General features: G+C 36.5%; 1 protein-coding gene across 27 annotated transcripts in view; it reads left to right on the top strand.

Moving 5' to 3' along the window:
- Positions 1-348: 348 nt before the first annotated feature.
- NRCAM (neuronal cell adhesion molecule) overlaps positions 349-22,753 on the top strand; it is a 74,137-nt gene continuing 51,732 nt past the window's right edge. For 9 of the 27 annotated variants that reach the window (XM_050913563.1, XM_050913334.1, XM_050912324.1 and 6 more), the window contains exons 1-7: positions 4,586-4,666; positions 7,543-7,739; positions 8,645-8,767; positions 9,145-9,315; positions 11,944-12,055; positions 14,029-14,213; positions 15,648-15,779. In XM_050913563.1, coding sequence (XP_050769520.1) covers positions 7,601-7,739; positions 8,645-8,767; positions 9,145-9,315; positions 11,944-12,055; positions 14,029-14,213; positions 15,648-15,779 — 862 coding nt within the window. In that variant the 5' untranslated portion in view covers positions 4,586-4,666; positions 7,543-7,600. Of the gene's footprint in view, positions 519-4,560; positions 4,667-7,542; positions 7,740-8,644; positions 8,768-9,144; positions 9,316-9,753; positions 9,811-11,943; positions 12,056-14,028; positions 14,214-15,647; positions 15,780-22,753 lie in introns of those variants that run through there. The other 18 variants (XM_050912755.1, XM_050912165.1, XM_050911936.1 and 15 more) reach the window with 7 other exon arrangements.

The raw sequence follows: 22,753 nt of genomic DNA, 5'->3' as shown, positions 1-22,753 counted from the left end.
ATCTCCTAAATCTACTTCAGAGGACTATTATCTTCAGTATATACTGGTTTTTAACTAGCAGGACTGATGCTTTATCCTTCTTAGGAGAGACATTTGTATTTCCATTCAACAAGGTTATAGGAGTTGTTCACTAGCTTCCTTAGGAAAGTGTTATGATCTAGGTGTCCTAAGAACTTCTGGATCTCTGCTTGGATTTCATTGGAGCACATGGTGTAACTGTTACCCCTGGATATAGTATGTAGACTGCTGGTATTTCATAATATTAAGATGTGATCATTCAACTCTGCATAGTATCTACATATTGTTACTCTCTTATTTTTATTTACCAGGTTTCTTGTCTATATTTACATAACTATTCCAAGCTACCTAGTCTGATGAAGTTGAACTTCATTCTTCAAGTGTGATTTACTCAATACAGCCTACAATCATGATGAAAAAGAAGAGCATATCTGCAAGCAAAGCTTCCTTGGTCCTCTTTCTGTGCCAAATGATTTCTGCATTGGATGTACCTCTTGACTGTAAGTATTAACCTGCTAAATAAGTGCAGAATAATGGAAGATGAGTTAAATAATTTCTGTATAGGAAGATGAAGATAACTCCAACATGGAGCTAAACATGGAGTGTGTTTGCTCACTTCAGTCAGGACATTATGATTATGAATATTTACACTAATGGTTACACATGGTTAATTTAGTAAGTTTACTGAAGATTTTCAAAAACTGTGCATATAAAATGACTTACGTTGTTCACCTGAGAAGGATTAACGTAGGATTCTCACGAATACTGACACTTCAGCGTGCCTTTACTGAACACTTTATTTGATTAAAATGAAGAAGGGCAGAGAAGGCCAGTTAAATGCTAATTATTTGTGAGATTAAGATCATATTGACAGTTTGCTGAAAACCCCAGGACAATTCCTAGTTGCTGTAGACAATCACTCTTATCTTCATATAAGAGGTTTCCAGGAGCTGATACGAGATCTAGTGAAAGATTCAAATACCTAAAATTCAGACACTGGAAGCATCTTCCTTTTTGATCCAGAAGAGTAAGTCAGGCTCTTAGATTTCCTAAGCAGTGCCTGAAAACAGTTAAGTACCTGACTTCAAGTTAAAAGCATGTGTGCTGAGCAGGGCACTCTAGCATTAACCAGTAAGGAAACATCTAGAAGAGGGGAAATCCCAAGATGTGAAATTCTTGTCTAATATAAGACTGTGTTAGGGGGGAACCTCAAAGGTAGCACTCCATGCTGAAAAGGAAGCAATGGTAGCTGCTGCGGTTTATAGCCCTAATAGCTAATTTTATGAAATTATTCATGCTTCAGGTTGTTATTTTCTTCTTCAGATAAGCATGATCACATTTTCAGAATTCAGTGAACCATGTTGCACCTCACAGTGACTATTCATTTGTTAAACTAATTACCAGAGAAGAGAACATTAGGTCTGGTGTTAAACTGATGGATTAATACATCAGTAAATTGCCTATGATTCTAATCCGCATGGCTTTCTTTACCCCCATGTTTTTGATACCTTCCTACCTTTCATAAATGCATGTTTTTCTTTAATAATCATTGACATAAATCGCAAGTTCTTTGATGTTTTTTTGTCCATGCATATTTACAAGCCTCTCAAACCAATGACCTGTATTTCTGTAACAAGATCGATATATCTGAATGACATCAGACTTGTTGTGCTGTGAATGCCTTTAGAGCAATAAACTGTGGCTTAAAGAGGCCTTTAAAAGTTTGATGAATGAATGTCTTATGTTCTAAATTTAATTTTTCTCCCTAAATATTTTTGCAGGCTAGAAATAGTGTTTTAAACCCATCTTGTAGTTTAGGAACTAATATAAATTGTGCACCACTCATATACAAATATCTTTTGTATAGAGCAACACTTTAGGTTAAATTAACCAGAAATGCATCAATAGACAAAAATGAGTAGCCCTTTTAGAGGTATCATGTTAACTCTCAATTAACTTGTTCCCTACTACATAACGTTTAATAACTTTGTTAGGTTTGATAAAGTCATATACTTGATTTTTTAGCCAAAAATCATATTAACCAAAATTACACCTATAATGATGTTATTGCTTTCATAAATGATGATTAGAATGGGCTCTGGGAGAGCACCACAAGGGAAGGACTTAAATTTTCTGTGGGTCTTCCCTGCATACCCACCACAGAGACCTGGTGGTGAGAACATACTTGATTAGTTGAACCTTTAGGTTTCATCCAGGTTAGCGATTCCTATGTTCATCAGTGTCTTAAAGTAGGCAAGGGATGACTGAGAATGTAGTTGACCAAAAGCAGTTTGACTTGCTCTAAAACATTATCGATGAGGAGACGTGTGCAAAATATTTGAAGTAAGCAATAAAGATGCGACAACTAAGATGATTTTTTTTTTTGTTTAGTTATTTTTCAAACTAAAAGGGATTGCATGTCTGTTGAGTAGAATTAGGTGCTTTCGTCTTTGTAAGAGTAATTTTAGCCTGAAGCATTCTCTTTGTTCTTCCATATGATCATATGGGTGGATTGATTTTGACTGCAGCATGAGGGCAGTGCACTCCATTAATTCTGATTTGCTGTCTCCTCAGTATCAATGTTTTGTGTCCTTGCAAGGCCAAAATCACATACCACGGTTGCCCTTAAAAAGTCAACACTTCAGAAAACTTTCTCATACCATGAACTTTGAGATAAATGTAGTAATATCTGACACAATGGATTTCAGGCATTGCTGCATGGGTTACAGTGCTAAAGGTTTTAAATGTTTTCTTTTTAATGGTGACCAATGTACTTGTCAGAGATACTTATCTTCCCTCTCAAAAATGCTAATTTTCTTTTAACTAACAAATGTTTCTCTTTAATCTCCATTTGTCCATTCAACTGCTGATTCTGATGGGGGAATAAAAGCAAAACTTCTAGAAGAATGTAAGTTCCTGTCCACAAAAACTAGGCTGTGTGCTGCTGAAAATTAGTACTGATTTTGTTGCAAATTGAATTTGAAGTCCAAAAATGTGTGATTCTGACATTTTGTTGATAATTTGATTTGCTGTAGCTAGATGTTTTGTGCATGCAGTGTTCAGAAAATACTACTGTATGTAAATCAGTGTTCTCATATTTTGAACAAATTAATGGTGTGATTTTTGATTGTGTGCTATCTGAACATTAAAATCTTTACTCAATATCAGCATGAGCAATGTTGTATTACTACTTTCAGGAGTAAATATATTTGAAAAAAAATAAATTCATTGGAATATATGTACTTGTATACTATTTTACATGTCCGAGTTGGTGATACTTTTATATCCTTAAAAGCCAGTGGATACAGTTATTTAAGTAGACTTCGTCTTTTATGGGATCTCCTAACTCAGGTCTAGTGTCATGGTTAATTTAGTAAGTTTTAAGTGTAGTGCATAGCACAGTCGTGGAGACTTCAGGTCTTTGATGTGCATCAGATGGAATATCCTGTATGCTGGGCAGTGTTCATGTCATGTCCTTTTCAGGGTGTGTTTGCTTTTCCCAAGTAAGCATCTGACGTGTACTGACCCCGAGAACTGCCTCTGAGAGGGAGAAGGACTGTCTTCAAAGTGCCTCTCTAAAGAAATATACAAAAAGTCGTCATCACGTAGAAATGTCGCCTTCCTCTTTTAAGCACTCTTCTCTCTGCAGTGAGGAAGAGGAGCAAAACCCAGCTCAGCATGGCCTGTTCTGTTCTGCTTAGCTGCTATATCTCATTATGATTCCGTGATCTGATATTTTTTTCCTGGCTGTTTCTTGTGGGTAGGGCTTTACAGATGGCTGCCTCTTTCTGCGCAACAGAGTACTTAATGTATAATGGTAGGGAAGACTTAAAATAAAAATCCCAGTTTTACAATTTTAACTGGCTAGAGTGAGGCATGAGAACACAGCTAACTCTAATGATTGAAATATTTTGCTAAAATGGCTAGATGTCCCCAAAGTACTAGCAAAGTGTATTGCTGGCGAGACAGCAGTTTTTGTAATTTTTTACAGTCTTTTACTTATAACACATTTTTTACTCCTGAGAAGTAGCTCCTAAAAGCATGCTTTGTAGATTAATTCAATATGTTGAGCACAATAAATGTGTGAAAAGTTTACACCTGTAGAGAATTTGGAAACACATAAAATGTTCAGAAATACAAAGCAATGTATTTTTTTTCCTTCTGTGTGGTAAAAACATTTTGTGGGGGTATATGTCTCACAACTCTTCCTTCAGGATATGTTGGACTTAGAATTCAAATGTCCTTTGGTTTTGTGAAAATCTGTTGAAATCTGTCATATAGAAATGATATTCATTAAACTTTTTGGCCAAGATCTTCATCCATGGTAAATCAGCATAGCTTAGTTGGAAGTTAGTATAGCTACACTGATTTACAAGTGTAGAGGGCTTCAGCCTCCTAATACAAAGCATACTTTAATCCCACTATTCTGTCGATAATTTGGTTGCTAATTGCAATTCTGCTTTCTCTGCTTACAAAACTGTCTCGCTGTTACTTTGAAAATATTGTTAAATTCCTTTCTGTTTCTTATATTCCATAATGAAGTGTCGCAACCTCCTACGATAACTCAGCAATCTCCAAAAGATTACATTGTTGACCCTCGAGAGAATATTGTAATACAGTGTGAAGCAAAAGGAAAGCCACCTCCTAGGTTAGTAGCATTTTGTTTTGCTTTTGTTGGCCTAACAGCGTAGGAAAACTAGGAGAAAATAATGTACCTTTTGTAAACTAACAACTATGTGCATATGTATGTGCTTGCACACGCAGAAACATGCCTTTGTAATTTAAACAGCTACCAGATAGTGGCATAAATTTGACTCTTCTCATACTTGACATGTAAACTTTTCTATAGTCATCAAGCAACTGTAGTATTTTTTTTCTCCTCAAAGCTCTAGCAATAAAATAATACTCAATTATTACAAGAGCAGATAGGTAAATGTCCGTGGAAAGCACTAAGAGGCATGCCATACTATGAACTGGATCACATTCCAGATTTAGGCATAGTGTCTAAGAAGAATGGCCGTTGAATAAATTCAGAGCAACACTAATAAATTCAAATTTAATGTTTTGTAAATCATTCTGTTTCACGAGGCTCATCTTGAAATACATAAGCATTTTGTCGGAAGTTAAGTAATGTGTATCAGTTTTAATGATCAGTAGCCTTGATTTACCAAGTGTATTTAATAGCCTTAAGTTTTGGTTTTGGCAGAAATGGTAACCCTGTGTATAGATCAGTTCCTGATCATCTTCCATTTTAAGGCCCTGTTTCAGTACCTTGAAATATTTGAAAACTACTCATTTCAAGATACTGAGTACCTGCACTGCAAACAGCAGTAGTCGTGATGCATTCTGGCATTGCTAGTAACTGCTTCTGATTTCAGAGACTATGAAGAGAAATGTGCGTCTCTCTGCTCTCAGTAGTGTTGTGCTACAACTTACTAGCAAGGTCAGTCTATAATTGTTCATTCAGACACACACAGAGCTCATTAAATGTACTTCTTCTGAATAACCAGGGTTTTTTCTACGTTATTCCTTCTGGTTGCCTTGGGATCATGGTCATTATCATGCTGGGCAGCAGAATGGAGAAGGTGGTGATTATCTGTGATTCTGTCACCCTTTCTAGTGTTCTGTTCATGGTAGGAGTGCCATAAAGCTGCTGTGTTTACCAGCATTTTAATTTAGCAGGCACAATGCCATTCTCAAGAGTCTGGGTGTTGACCTGGAGGATCAGATGATTATTGTGTGCTTTGGGACAACTGTACTGCCTCTGCAGATGTTTCCCTTGAACGCCTTTTTTGGGTTGGATTTACCTGAGAGAACAAGAGCACTGTCCATGAGTCATGTGCCAGGGCTCTCTGCTGTACAGCCTCACCTTCCCCATCAAACCTGTGTCTCACCTTGTTCCCCTGCTACAGAGGAAGTGACAGGATTTAAGTGCAGAATTTTCTAATGAGTTTTGTAAGCTCGTGCTTAGTTTTGCTTATTTTTAAAGATACGACATCCAAATAATTTCTTTCAGTAGTTAGTCTGGTCCATCAGTCTTGATGACCTGCAAATGTATATTGGAACTTGAGCTGCCTCAGAGCTCTGAAGTTGAAGATGAACTTCCTCAGCCCGCAGTGTGAATTGTTTGTTAAAACAGGGTAACTTCTTATTGGTGAGAGCAGTTGGCATAAAAGTTTATGGATGTGCTGCTACCTATAACTTGAGCAGCAAAGATTCTGACGTTCATGTATCTCAAATTCAGGGTTTTGTACCGCATTTGCCACCTCTCCTTTGAAGCTACATTACAGTTCCCTGTATCCTTCAGTGTTCTTGGTAGCAGAGGATTACAGAAACCCCACATTCTGCAGCTTCACCTGCAAGGTCGTAAGAAACAGGTTGACTATTGGTTCACTATGCATGCTAGTCCTCCCAAAAACACTGCAGTGTGGTGCAGTGCTGCTGGTCAGGTCCAGTTCTTCTGCTCTCCCCCACCGCAAAGTGCAAATAGCGTGTCCAGTCTTGCCCTCCTACTGCAGAAGGTCAGAGCACAATTTAAATCACTTAAAATTTGAGCTTTTCTAGTACTATGTATGTTTATACTTTTAGGAAGCATTCTAAACAGTAAGTGTATATAGTGTTTGTGCTTAAGTTTATGAAGCTGAAATGTAACAAGTGCGAAAATTGCTGTTCACAACATTTGAACCTGTGAGTGCTCAGCACTTCACAGGCGTTGGTCTTGCTCTCTGCAACTATACTTTTGGCCATTAACAAAGGATAAGTAAGAAATTGATGTTTACGGTAGTGTAAGTCGCAGACTGTGAATCTCTGCTTTTTTACCTTTTTTTTATAAGTTCTAATAGTCTTCATTTTTAGTGACTACTTTTCAAAACATCTCTTGCTTTGAGTAACACCAGGATAAATTTACTAGATTAATTATGGGCTATCAGACTGCAAATTTCATTTAAAGAATCATGGTTGTTTGCGTTAGAGTAGTGAAAAGGAGTCAAACTCACCACACAGTCTTTAATTCACTTGCATAACTTTAAAATAGCCAAACAAATTAAAAGAAATGGTCTCCTGCTGGGACCTGAGATGACACATTTCAGCCCAGAGCAAGTTTTTAAAGGCAGGTTTATAAACCCTTTCAACAATAGGTTTTGTAATGGAAATGCTAATGCAGCTTTAGCAATATCAGTTCTCGCAGATGTTACTGTATCATCTTTAGTAGAAAGAAAATCAGTTCTTTTCCATATACGATTAACTTCAGAATCCTTTAATGTAATTTTTTAAAAAATATTGACTTTGAAATGGCTCCTGTTAACAAGTTCAGTCAAGCCTTTTATCTTAAATTATTGCTAGATTTCTTATATTAAAAAGTGCTTATTACTTTATTAGTTAATTTAGTTTGGGAACAAGTCTTACTTATCTGCTAAAGAAAAAATACAATGTATTATTGAAAATTACTTTTTTCTTCTTTCCCTCCATACAATCTACAAAAGGCAACTGAAGAAGAAACTTTTCTTTTTGTTTTTATTATTTTAGCTTCTCCTGGACACGCAATGGAACTCATTTTGATATAGATAAAGATGCACAGGTAACGATGAAACCAAATTCAGGGACCCTTGTCATAAATATTATGAATGGTGGGAAGGCAGAAGCATATGAAGGAGTATACCAGTGTACAGCAAGGAATGAACGAGGAGCAGCCATTTCCAACAATATTGTTATAAGGCCTTCTAGTAAGTGAAGCTCTTAATATTCATAAAATGTGAAACATTTCGGTTTGCTTATTTTCTTATGAATGTTTTGCTTTTTTCCCCCATCTTAAAAATTTAATCATCAAAGTGATCATGTTAGAAGGTATTGTATAGTTTCTGATATTCAGATTTAATAATGTATTACATGTTCTCTCCAATATTCCTTAGAAAATTTAATAACCAAAATGCTTTCCTAATTTTTTTTTATATGTCTGGATCACCTATCATGTTTAAAATTGGGTTGTATATATGACGCTACAATTAGAGTAAAATGTTTACATCCTTAATGCACATCATTGATGAGGACAATTTTTATTCTCTGATGCATGTATTCCATAGTTTTCATAATAGCTTTAATACAGAACAGATTGGGACCAAAAAGAAGATAAAGCTAAAAAATTTTAATTAATGGTAGACTGTTTCTACAGCTTTTTATGTGATTTTTATCTCAGATCAGTTTTTCAAGCTTCTCAGCTTAAAATGTGCTGTTCTCACATGTTTCAATAAAACTGTGTGTGTATAATACTGTTTCAGGAAGGTCTACCTTTTCTTCTAATTCAGTGCATCCCTTTTTTTTTTTTTTATTATCATAGTTAAAACTTTCCAAGATACTGTTATAGAACCTTTAGTGAGTAGCCAAAATAATTTGAATCAGTTGATTATACTTTCAGCAAATCATTGCTGTACAAAATGTTTTAAAGAAAACCTACTTTTCTTCCAAGAAAACATAAAAAAGAATAAAAATTAAATCTTTAGTAAACATGATAGGACTTAACATTCTGATGCATGTAGTTCTTCTGTTTTTCTGGAATATTATGTGCATTTCTTCCTTAAATTCTGGAATTTTTGTCAATCCATAGTTTGTGTGTTAAAATTACTTTCTATAGGATCCCCTTTGTGGACGAAAGAAAAACTAGAACCAAATCAGGTTCGAGAAGGTGATTCACTGGTACTACACTGCAGACCTCCTGTTGGCTTACCACCACCTATAATATTTTGGATGGATAACGGTGAGTTTGTTTTTTATGCAGAATTAGTTTACTTTTTGCAGCTTTTCTATGTAGCTGATTATTGCTTACCAAGACCACAGATGGTGGAATTTCCCTCTAAGTTAAAATTCAAAGAATTTCCAATTCTGTAGAAAGGAAGAAACAAGCAGACATGCAGCCCAAAAGCAGAAGCCAAAAGCAGCTGGAGATCTTAATGTAAGTTGTAGATTAACCCACTTGGGAAGAATGGGAAGACAAGGGAGCTCAAGAGGAGACTTAGAAAGGTCTATCTATTTACAAACCCACAAACAGCGTAACCGAGTGAATGTGGAGTCTGCAGATCATAATAATGGAGTGTGTATTATAATTGAGATAAATGTGTTCTTGTTTTCCCTTAGCTTTCCAAAGGCTGCCTCAAAGTGAAAGAGTTTCCCAAGGTCTAAACGGAGACCTTTATTTTTCTAATGTACAACCAGAAGACACCCGGGAGGACTATATCTGCTATGCAAGATTTAATCATACACAAACTATACAGCAGAAACAACCCATTTCTGTAAAAGTCTTTTCAAGTAGGTATTGCATTACCTGATTACATACTTACATAGTATTTATCCAGAATTCTAAAGTTATTTGCCAAAGTTAAGTAGTGTTATGCTAGGGAATTTTGTCATTTTAATTCTGACACATTCCTGTATAAACTTAAAATGTAATCTCCTGTTTTCCTGACATATAATTCATTTTAAAAGCTGTCATTTTTCCCCTTTGTAAGGCTTTGTCTTTTGAAAAAATGTTTTGTAAGATTGGAAATATTGAAAAAATACAGTGTAAAAATTAATAATTTTCAGATGGTTTTCATGTCCAGGAATATCATGTTATTATTGTAACTATTGAAACAAATTAATCAATCATTTGATTAACTCGCCGTGGCCATATCATCACCTTTTGATTCCCAGTACTTTGATTTATCCCTCTTGTATGCATTCTTCATGATATTCTGTTTATTTCAGTGGATTCATTGAATGACACTATAGCTGCTAATTTGAGTGACACTGATATTTATGGTGGTGAGTTACACTGGTCCCCACTGATACTCCCTGTTTCACAGTAGCATTTAGTTAACTAACTTCACCTCCATGGCTACTTAACCTTTTGCTCCCTTTTCAGTTTCTAATAAAGGTATCTATTAGTGCTGGTGATAATACATACTTTAGAAAGGGACTGCACAGTGTGATCCTTTCAAATATTTACTGTTTCAATGTTATTGTAACATATGGCTCCATAAAAAATATAAAATCTTATAATAAATGAGTCCTTTCACACTGGGGCAGATTTTAAAAATTGTCTATTTGATTGCTTCTATACTGTGTTGCTTTTTTATATTTTTCCTCCAGTTTACCTAGTAGTTTGATATGTTCATTATCACTAGGACTATTCAATATCACATGCTGCATAATAAATAACAACAATTAAGCATTTAACAGATGCACTTCACATTTAATAGCTTATTGAATATACCATTCATTTTTAACATATTTCATAAGTGTAAAACTGGAATTAATTAAAATCTAAACACTTTAATACTATCTGTATAAATAACTTTGTAGGGGAAAGATGAGTTTTGTTTGTCTGGTGTTTAAGCTGATCTTTATATTAACCTATGTTGAATGGTCTTTTGTATATTGTGAATTAAGTCCTCCTGAATAGGTGTATGTCTGTTTAGCGAGGCTGACGTTGGAGCAACACTGATACTGTAACACTTGAGGTTTTAGACTCTCCACTTGATATTATGTGAGACAGATAGAAAATACATTATATTTATTCTATTTTTGTCTTCTTCCTTGTCGAATGAGGCTTTGTACATATTAAACCATAACTTATGGGAATCTAAAATAAAACAGGGGCACAGAATATTTTAATTCTCTGCATAAAATTAAGATGTCATTCAGGAACAAACAAGAAATATGTACCTGAACACAGGATGATATATTAGCTACAGTTAGTGAGGAAAACACCATTCGGTTGGCTCACAACTCAGAAATACCAGAGGTAATTCTTCTGAATTTTCATAGTCTTGCAAAATGATTCAGCAGTCCTTAGCAGTGCCGAAACTGGGTGGATTAGTTATTGCCTGTGACTGTCAACTGCATTCTTGACTCTAGGCCGCCCTTTTCTCCCAACTTTAAGTTGTTTGCGTACTAGCTTTTAAGGAATTCATAGCACGTACTGTATTAAATTTAAGTGTTCTATTTATATTAATCTATCAGTAAATCCTGTACCCTAATAAACAAGAGTTTATTACGTTTCTGCTCACATTTTAAAAAAATACAATAATATACTGTAATGATTCAGACTGCTACTGCACTTTAGAGCAATTTAATCCTATATTTTAAAATTGCTATAAAAGAACATTCGAGTATTTACAGAAAGCATTCTGTTATTACAGAAAGCACTCTTATTCTGACTTCCATGAAGGCACATGAAATACCATAATACTTCAAAAGCCAACAGAGTATAATGTCAGAAATGGGGCTTATATTTATAGCTGTCTGTTTACTGTGGTTATTTCTTGCAAGTTAATCAATGGTTCTTTATTACCAGACTGGGGAACAGCTTGAATTAAAGTTAAATATATAGTAAGAGGAGAATACAAAGCTTAACTTTTGAAAAGACGCCTCACATTGTCTAGAAAATATTGAACAAAGCATATTGCAAAGTGGAGTGTACCTTTTATCCCCTTGGTTTATATTTCTGAATACAATAACTTTGCTTTATTTGTGTTTTGATGGAAGCCTAGAAATTTTTGGTAACTTTCAGTCTTGCACTATGACTCACATCAGTGACCTCTTACTCCCCGTAATAGTTCTGCTGAAGTGAATAGGGGCTGCTTAGGATTCAGGCTCAGCATCCATCCATCAGGCTGGAGAGCTGCCTGTGTAAAAACTACGTATCAATTGCTCCCATCTTTAATAATAACATTTTTCATGTCTGTGTTCAAAATTGTAGCATTTAACAGGTTGAGATATGTTATGTCTGTCAAAAACCTAATTTGTTGAGCTGTGTAGTTGTGTAACACGATGATTTTTAATTAAATGGCCAATGTGGAGCAAAATCTCTGTCCAAAATGTGAGAATGGATGTATGCATTTGATCAGTATTAAAATAAAATTTAGATATTAATTATTTTTTTTCTTGTTCCAGCAAAGCCAGTTACAGAGAGGCAGCCAATTCTTCTAACACCAACAGGTAGCACAAGTACCAAAGTGGAACTCAGAGGAAATGTGCTTTTGTTGGAGTGCATTGCAGCAGGATTGTGAGTTACTTTTTAGTGTTTTTCTAAATAAAAATACAGAAACAGAGGGAAACATTTCAGAGATGCTTAAAATGTTACCACTGTATAAACTTAGGTGTTTCAAAGAAACAGAAATGTAAAATGGAAAGAGCTCTTTGAAGGAGGTCCACCATTTACGTGGGCATCAGCAGATTTTAAAACTGACTATGAATGTAAGTATAGCCTCTGCCTTCTCATATCCCCAAACCCTATGCACAGGATTCAGGTTGTACCATTGTTTTTTTAAAGGACACAAGCAAGAAATGCCATAGGGTAAACTTGGGCACACATCTGCAGAATTGCAGTCAGGAATCAAGCCTCTGTGTTTTTTTTCCTGAAGTTACAATCATTAGGCTCTCAAATTATATAAAAATAGATAAGAATCTGCTGGTCTAATCTGAAAAAGCTGCTTACATATGCTAATAATTACTTAGTAGATCAGCTAGGTGGGAGTTGTTAGAACATATCTTCAGCTCCTTACATCCAATTTCTCATTGTAATTGAGTTTAATTGGTACTTGTTTCTTCGATGTAATGCAAGTTTGCTTCTGCTGGTTATTGTGCAAGTAGAAGGTGACTAAAGAGCAATTTAACTTCATGAATTAGTTTGATCTCAAATCAGTTTCGTTCTCAGGAAGAAATCTGAGAATAGATCGGTTAGTGCAGAAATGGAAAATTTTTAGTACCTATTTCAGGAACTGTAAACGTGTTTACAGTGCACAAAAGCATATAATGCAGAGTGCTCTGAGGTAACCATGAGGAAAGCCAATAATTGCAAATGATGCAGTACAGCATCATGCACGTGTGTTAACTTGTGTAAGCTCCATAGGGCATGCTCGTGCACAGCTTGACACAGCTTGATACAAGCATCAGTGCAGTGTTTCTGTCTCAGCTGTGGTCTGCTCAGGTATCTGCATCAACACCACTAGCAAAATCACACCTATGAGTGGGAGTAGCATCAGTTCAGGTAATCTTCATCTGCAATATAGTTACATGCTTTTTGACAACCCTGCAATAAAAGTATTCAGCGATCCAAACTCCAGTAAAATGACTGGATAAAAACAGGGAAGAAAATAGAATATTATACATTATATGGCTTTGTGTCTTTAGCTGTCATGTAATTTTTTAAAAAAACAATTCGATGAGGGAAGCTTACATAGTTGTCCACAAAGGGCCAGATTCAGATTTTGTTTAAAACAACTGTTCCTAATTACTGATACCATAAGTCAACTTTGCTGGGTGTCTCTGTTATAAAATATGTGATGTTAGACTGCTAAGGGAATATTTGCCTTGAGTCATTACTATTTGAGAGAGGACATTCTACTTAGTAAGCAACACCTTGTAATTTCCTGTAATTTTAAAAGTATATCTCCATGTGTTTGGACAACTTTCAACTTCAGTGGACAATATGGGGCATAGCCAAGATTTAGACATGGTGCAGTGACAAGTAGCTATATGTGACTCAGCACTGATGTTTTTTTCTTGATTTTTCATAGGAAATATTTCTGTCTCCTTACAGCTCGGCTGTAAAATTTATGATGTTCATGAAGCATTAGGATATTGCTCACACGAAGGACAATTATAAACTTGTCATTATCTAGAAGCTACCTTTTAAAGCACCATGAGCATCACTTTAATAGTATAAGTGCAATAAGATTTGAAATACACTTGTATTCATTTATTAATCATCAGCGTTTTTAGATTAATCAGCAGGCAAATGTAATCTATAATTATTAAGCCTACGAACAGATGGCCATTGACAGTGTTAGTGAGGCTTGTCATTTCCTAGAAACAAATGCTGGCATATTTTGCACATTTGCTGGACGTGTCCCAGAATCTGGGTAAAGGCTCTTAAAATAATTATTTGTAAAATATATGTTCAAAAAATTAATGCATTGAACTCTCATCTTCCTTTTCTCCAGTCCCTAAATTCGATCTGTGCTTTTGCTTCTCCAGACCCACACCGGTAATCCGCTGGATTAAAGAGGGTGGGGAACTGCCAGCCAACAGAACATTTTTTGAAAACTTTAAGAAAACTCTCAAGATTGTAGATGTTTCTGAAGCTGACTCTGGGAACTACAAATGTATAGCAAGAAATATATTAGGTTCTGCTCATCATGTCATTTCAGTAACTGTGAAAGGTAATACTAAAATAATCCTTAATGTAATATTGTCAGTGTCCAGAATGCAAGATTCAAGTAAGCTTTCTGGGATAAAATATAGCTGAAAGGATGAATGATAATTGTGAAAAAAAACCCTGAGGAAATGATCATTAAACCGAGTGAATTCTACCACTGGAAGGACTTACTATCTCTAATCTCTTTTTCTTTTTTTAATATATTATTTTGTAAAGCATCAGGCTAAATTGAGATTGTACTAACAGTAGTAAAGTAATTTCTTAGCTTGTACCAGTGCTACATTTATTTTAGATACTTCGATTATCTGTCATTAGACTGCTTCTTTCCCTTGTTTTTGTATCTTCCTCCCGTCTCTCTTTTTCATCTCCTTCTTATTTTCTCCATCTTTTCTGCTCTCCGTTCATATAGCCCAGATTCCTTCTCTTCTGTATTTTACTGTTGTCTTATGGTGTTACATTCTTCTTCCTCTTTCTCTCTTAATTGACATTTCTGGTTTTCTGTCTTCTTCATGTTTTTTACCCAAGATGATGTCTTACTAGTTCTAAAAACACTTACAGTATGTTTGTCCAAATAGGAATTTGAAGTATGTTTTGAATACCATGAAAAAACCAAACTGGAATGACAGCTAATTAGTCATTGAAATAATCAACTGTAGTGCTTACTTTGCATGCTAAATAGCCATTTATTTTGTTGTAGACCAGCATCATTTTATGATCACATTCAACCTCCTCTTTAAGAGCAGAAGTTTAATTTTCTGTTTGCATCTGTCCATCAGTCCAAAATCTGAAATTTAATTGCAAGATGTGATAACATATGCTATTTGTGGTTATTTATTGTAAAAGAGATGGAGACATAGATTAATATCTTTTGGTAAGGACAGTGTTCCATCCATTTTGATCTCTGTGTGTTTTCAGCTGTCTCAGGTAAACATCTCGCCCCACTGCAATCACCCAGTGAATTCAGTGAGACCGAGGATGTTGCCATTTCTAGATTTCACCCTTGACATGAAATCTTTTTATGTAATCAAACCTAAATTCATTTCTAACAGCCTAACTACTGTCAGCATGGATATCTGAAATTAATCAAAAGACCACTCTAGTCTCTGCAGATGCCATACTCAGATAAATTTTGCTTTCTTTAGGAAAGGCAAATTAGATTCAAAGCAGGCAACCCTAAATGAAACAAAGAACCTCTTGTTGCTTATCTCAGAATTTTAATGCAGCAGGTAGCCAATAGCTCAGTTTAGCCAAAGTATAATCTACCAGTTAATCATTGAGTATCACATAGATATATATAAAAAAATTAACAGTGTAAGTGTAAGTCTATATCTATACATACCTTGTTTGAATTATCTTCTGGTTACCATGACTGTGCCTTATGATTTTTTGTATATATAATTTTGGAAACCAATTGCTATGTTTCTCTTCCTAACCCCAGCTGCCCCATACTGGATAACAGCACCCAGAAACTTGGTCTTATCTCCTGGAGAAGATGGGACGTTGATCTGCAGAGCTAACGGCAACCCAAAGCCTAATATAAGCTGGTTAGCAAATGGCGTTCCCATAGCAAGTAAGATTCTTAATTACCTTACGGGAGGATGAGTAAGAGAATATGAGGAATATCAGAGTGTTTTTTTCAAATATACATGAAGACCATGTATTTGAGTAGTTTTTGCCTGACAGGTGATACTAAATTATGAATGAGGTGATAAAAATACTGTGGTTCATAAAAGTGGAACAACAAAATGTGCCTCTAATGTGCTTGAGAGCACTAAAATTTGTGACCGTACTCCTGGTTATTCTGTCTGGTGTTCTGCTGGTAGTATCCTTGTGGAGATGAGGCCGTAGTAACAAAGCTACACCATACCCCTTTTACAGGGGTATTGCTGGGGTGTAATTTTTACCATTGTGTTGCTGTGGCAGTCGTGTTTGCTAGATCTCTCCTTTGCCACCCCATTGCAATACTAATTTTGTTTAGGAATCGTAAAGGTGACATAAAAAGTCAAGTCCTCACATCTGTGGATGTACAGAGCACTTTTGCAGGATTTGCAGCTCAGAGTATGTTTGAGCATTCCAGGCTTCAGCGCTAAAAAGCAGCAGCAGCAGCAAAACTGACTGAATGCGTCAGCAAGTGCCTGGCAAACAGCTTGTGCCAAGTAGGTGTCAAAGAAAAGGAACCCCTAAGGCAGTGAAACAGCTGTTTCTGTGTGCATGGGTAAGAAAAGCAACCCTGAATTGGTGATTGAGTCACTTAATTGTTGCAGTGTTACGACTGGCAATGCTGTATGACAGACACAAGATAGCTGGTGTACATAGCACAACTTTACTTGGGAAGGACTTGCTGGAGGACACTGCAGTGTCTGTCAGTTGGGTTTGCACTCAGCATAGCCTGTACTGTAAAATCACACTTGGTTCTTCTACCTTTGTCCTTCCTCTTTCACAAAACGGTATTATAAAAACAGACAATCTATCCTGTTGACTCATGAGAGATGATGTGCTCTAAAATATTGGTCTGTGCTGACCTATTGGAAGTATGACAGTATAACTTTCAGGAGTTTCAGGAGATTTTTAAGTCTGTTGATGAAGTAAATGTCATGGAGTTTGGGACATGGAAGAGGATTCTCTACAGTGAGAATCTAGGAAATTGCAACAGGTAGATGAGAACCCTCATTAGATATATTCAAAATATTTGGGATAAAAGAGAGATTAAACTGAACTGGAGGGAAAAATATGCAACTTTGGGGGGAAAAGTAAGGGTATATATTGAAACAGAGAGAAATATTTAGCAAAGAACCTGTTTCAGGAATCCTAATTAAATGTAAGTTGAGATCTCTAGCCTGAGATTTAAAATGAGAGGTTTCCATTGTTTAAGTAAGTTATGTAAGCTGACATTAACCATCTCATGAAACAGTGGTATTACAGGAAAACAGGAAAATATCAACGTAATTTTGTATTGTATATATTGTATGTAAATATATTATAATGCATGCCTCATAATCAAAGTTTGGTACCTGTCCTGCTCTTTCCTTTCTGGGTTTTCAGTGGTCTCGTCTTCCTTACTATTTTCTATATAGTTACCATTAACTTTTTTTGGTTTGTTTTGAGGAGATTTTTATCCTGCTGTCCTGATAGTTTAACTCTTCTTTTCAGGCCTCCTGACTAGTAAAATCTTTTTCACAGGGCTATGAGATTCACCTTTGCCTCACACTGCTTTCTTGTCAAAGCTGTAGGACATGCTGTTCAAATGACAGACAAGTACATTTTCCAGAAAAGCAATGATGTGTTCTGCATTCTTGCAGGATAGCAGTAAACCATTAAGAAACAGAGTTTTCAGAAGCAGCTGCCGGATGCCACCGAATTTCCCAAATACGAGGGCAGCATATATTGGCTGGCTGGCCTTGAGGAATCAGTACACAGAGTCTTATTGAAGGGAACTCAGTAAAAATTAAGAGACTTTAATTAAATTACCCACTCAACCTCAGTAGGGAAAAAAAAAAGAACACAGGAAATAAATAACTGGGTAGCTCAGCCTTATGTTAAAGGTCACTTTCACTGCTGAGAAAAGCTGAAGTTTTATCTACCTTAAATATTTAAGTGCAAGTTGATTAGATGCTCCAGTTCGTGGAGTCTGTCAGGACATCTAAGGAAGAGAAGCATCATGATCACAGAAAGTGCAGTTCTTAAGATTCTTGTGATTTTGTATTATTCTGAGTTATCAAAAGCTGGTCTGGAAACTACCAAGTACAGTGTGCCCTTTTGTTCACTTGTTACTAAATTACAGAATTGAGCCCGTCTTCTTCCAACTGAATGATTAGTAAATCACTGTAAAAGGAAACTAAAGCAGCTGTTTCGGCTTCAGGGCAGTGCTGAGAGAGCTACACCCATGGCAGGATTTCAAAGAAAAAGAGCTACATTTGAATTTCAAAGCCCTGCTGTCATCATATATCCCACAATGTGCCTCCTGTGGCCCAGTAATCTGTTTGCAATACTTTAATTTTCTATTGGAAAGCACAACTGGGAGATGCTTAATTCTTCCGGTTTTGTTTTTCCATAATAGAGTCAGACAAGGAAGGGGAGAGTGTTGAAGAAAGAACTATTCGTCCATATCTCAGTCAAAGGGTGAGGCTTAAATACCAATAGGGAAAAGGGAAGAATAAAGAAAGATGTAGTGTGTCTTAAGCACCTATGGAAGAAAAAATGCAGTGGTGTAAATTTTGTTCCAGATTATATTAATCAGAGTAAAAAGATATTTTTAAAGGAAGATTTTAGGTTTATTTGAAATATTTTAATTAATTTTGTTCAACAATAACGCTTAAAAGAAAAACTCCAGCATGTCTGAAAAGAAAGCTGCTTCAGACATGCTGGAGTGATAAGGACCTAACCTCCTAACGTTTACTCAGAGGAGTAACTTGAACTCACATGCACAGTCCCGTTGAGGTCAATTAGAATTACTTTGGCGAGAGGCAATTGAAAGTTCAGGCCATGACTCTGCCTTGCCTTGTGCTTCAATTAACACTCAAGATCTGCATTATTTATACCGCTGCATAATCCGTTGTGTTTTACTGCTTAGATATTCAGCATGGTTTTACAAAAGGGAAACCATGCATAAAGTATCTCAACTTTCAAGAAAGTAACAACCCAGATTAATTGGGAAGGGGAAGCACTTTCATAATTGGACTTCAGAAAGGCATTGCAAATACCGCACAAAAGACTAATTTATTGGTTCAGTGGTTTATAGTTCATGATGAGCTATTAAATATTAAATACACACACTTAGATTTATACAAAGTAGTGCACTGAAAGGCGGTGTTTATCTTCTTTCAACATGTGCTTCACTTGTTTATATCACATTTCACATTGAATCTTAGGTTTTAGTTAGTCTCCATTAGTAACCACATTGAATTTAAGGGAGAAACATTAGCCCTTAGATTTCCTTCGTGAAAGGCCTTGATAATCCCTGGCTCAGAGGTTCGTCACCCATCATGTTCTCTGTGAGTACACACACAAGCTGTTCACTGCAGCCGTGGGAGGGTGGGGGAAAATCGACTGGACTCTGATGCCCCGAGGAGTTCAGTCTTGGAGAGGAGAGGACTGCCAGGGCAGACATTTATCCACTGCTTCTGCTGTCATTGTGTTGGAACTGTGCATCTGCCCTAGGAACTGCAGCAGATATGAAAACCTTTGATAATCGTTTTTTTTTATTCTGGACAAGATAGTCAAAGGACGGCTGTGGCTAGTGCAGGTAGTAACCTGTTGTCCCTTTGGAGGCAATAGTACTATCAGAATCAGAAGTTTGGAACAAGGATTTCGGTGATCACAGGAAAATACTTTGCTGGGGAGCAAGTGAGATTGTTAAGAAAAGGAAAAGGGCATTTTCTTCTATGTCCCATCTCTTCCAGAATTAAGTCTTTTGTCAGTTCACTGTAAGGAGTAGAGTAAGGCAAAACTGGATTACTTAAGTTTCTTCTTTTTCTTGCTTAGTTTCAGTCGTGGTTTGACCCTACGGGTTCTCAAGTGTCTGATGCACTATACTGCCCACCCTTACTATTTCACTACCAGTTTTGTGTTCAACTCCGTAAGCTTAGCTTCCAGCTCCCCCCCAAAGAAATAAAAAAGATTCTAGTCACATAACATTCTCTAAATACATAATATGGTATTTAGGCAATATGATCAGAGACGTGAGAGAACAGGTCTGTCTTGCATAATAGCCCCTGATTTGGGCTTTCAAATGTTATGAGGAAAGTCAGCTACAGCCAGAGGAATGTCAACAGGATGCTCATTCACAGACCGTATGGTTTATGACCTACAGAAAACCAGGAGGTCCCTCCATAAGGGACCTATCTTTTTATCAAGCCACCTCGATGAGTACACACTGAATGTTCCTCCCAGTTTTCTTGGCTGGTTGGTTGATAATGTTAAGTCCTGGTTCTATCACATTCTCCTGTTGTTGTAGCTAATCTATCTGAAAACAGATGTCCAAAATTATACAAATAATTCTTAAAAAAATCCCATTTCAGTCATTCAATTGTAGTTAGTTTTAACCACAGAAAGACCTTTCTAGTTTTGAAAATGGTTACTATATTCATAAATTACTCATGAATGTGTGTTTTTGGAAGAATAAGCAGGTCAAGAAGAAGGATAGGTTACTTCTAGCAACAGTTACTATAATGCAAGTGATCCTGTGATCCTGTCAGAACTTGAAAAGCATACATGAGCATCACTATACAAGGACCATATGTTTCTACATTCGTATCAGAAAAAAAGCACCTAACCTTCTGTCTTTGCTTTCTTCATGTATTTCCACAATAATAGGGTCTTCAAAGCTATCTCTGAAGTTAGAGTTGTTGAAAATTATGGCTTAAGAGCCAGTACTGATCTCATGTTCCCATTTACATTCACTATTATTTGTTGTCCTGGTTTTGGCTGGGACAGAGTTAACTCTCTTCTTAGTAGCTGGTACAGTGCTGGGTTTTCAATTTAGTGTGAGAATAATGTTGATAACACTTTGATGTTTTAGTTGTTGCTAAGTAGCACTTCTCCTAAGTCAAGGATTTTTTCAGTTTCCCATGCTCTGCCAGCAAGCAGGTGTGCAAGAAGCTGGGAGGGAGCAGAGCCGGGGCAGCTGACCTGAACTAGCCAAAGGGTATTCCATACCATGGAACGTCATGCCCAGTATATAAACAGGGGGGAGTTGGCCGGGAGGGGTGGATCACAGCTCTGGCATCAGTCAGCGGGTGGTGAGCAATTGCATTGTGCATCACTGGCTTTTTTCCTTCCCCCCTCCCTTCTTTTTTTTGTTATATTCCTTTTCATTACTATTATTATAATATTTCATTATTATTATAGTTAGTATTATATTTTACTTTAGTTATTAAACTGTCTTTATCTCAACCCATGAGTTTTACCTTTTTTCCCGATTCTCCTCCCCATCCCACTGGGAGCATAGGGGGAGTGAGGGATCGGCTGCGTGGTGCTTGGGTGCTGACTGGGGTTAAACCACGACATTTGTGCATAAACTTAAGGACAGAATTATAGTAACAGTAAAACTACAACAACAAATGTTCAGTATAAAAATCTGTCGCAAGAGAAGAGTCAGAGATCACTCAGATCTGATCTGATCTAGTAGTTAATTTATTGAGTTCTAATCAGTAAACTTAGGTATGTAAAATATTTAACAAGTACAGAGGGATTGGAGGTCAATACTCTACTATTTACTACAATTAAAGTTAGTACAGGATACAAAGATTATCACATAAGCATACTGTAAGTATCTTAAATGTTACATGCATGCAAAAAAATGTCACTTACCAACCCATTGATGTCTGGTGTCAGGTAAGGGATCTCTCAGCCTCGAGGGGTAACCTTGAGAGGCATCCCTACTCAAGGGGAGATCACTGCCGTGCAGCCAGCTGCTATGGAGGGAGAGATCAACGGGCCCTGATGGCTGCAGATATTTATAGCGTAAAGTGGTTGATATGTAGTCAGATTTTCTGCTGTGTTAATGCTGTTTCTGCCACTTATCAGCCCAGCCTCCAGCCAAACCGTTTTTTTGGGTTTGGTGCTGAGTCCTCACTGATAGCCTCACAGAATAGGATTAACTTTGATTAGGCCTCCTTGCTGAGCATCTGCCTGGACCAAAGTTCAGTTAGTTCAAACAGGAGGAGTGCATCCGTCACAAAATCTAAATCAAATAATTGCCTCAGCTTCTCTGAGAAACTAATATTCTGCTATTAATGCAAAATGATAGCTCAGCTTTACTAAAGAAATGAGTGACTAAGCACTGTAACACTTAAACAACAGACTTTATGTTACTACATTCGTTTTCCAACAATCATATATAGTCACTGTGAATGCAGAGCAGGACTGATTACTTTTGATTCATAACTTTGATTTGCTAAAGAAGATGCAGGCATCTAAAGACAGTAATGAATATTTCTGCTCTTTTCTAAAGAGAAATTATTCTCTGCTTTCACTGTGGTTTTTTGGTGACATTTTACTGGTCTAGGTAAGATTAGCTCTTACACATGCCGAAGATATATGTGTTCTCATTGACACAGGGAAAAGCAGTCAAGTCATTTTGTCCCTTTCTTTTCCAGCCTGTTTGCAGCCAGAAGGAATCTCTAGTACAACGTCTGAGGATGACATCAGCATTTTCACTATAGAATAGAAACAGTTAGTACTCACATATCCTACAAACTATGATTGTAATCCACAACGTGCTTCTGGAAAAAAATATATTCTACCTTAGGTTACATCATACTTCTCAGGCAACAAAAGACACCCTAGTTCAGTGCCCTCTGGGACCTGGAGTCTAAGTTAGCAGAGCTGAGAACTTCTGATGTCAGCTGGATCTCATACTCGCTTTATTGTATTTCAGAATGTGGTAACAATATAAGGAACTCTGATTTCAGGAATGATGATTTTCACATTATTAGCTTTTTTAAACAATAGCAAATTACAGAATCACAAACAAAGGTATATACGTCCTTCCCAGTGAATTATTTTCAATCTACGTTGTTTTTTAGGTTATTTTAAAACCACAGT

Source organism: Gymnogyps californianus, chromosome 1, assembly GCF_018139145.2.
Source record: "Gymnogyps californianus isolate 813 chromosome 1, ASM1813914v2, whole genome shotgun sequence".
NCBI lineage: Eukaryota > Metazoa > Chordata > Aves > Accipitriformes > Cathartidae > Gymnogyps > Gymnogyps californianus.
The sequence above is the reverse complement of the archived record's forward strand: the minus strand, read 5'-3'. Positions and strand labels throughout refer to the sequence as shown.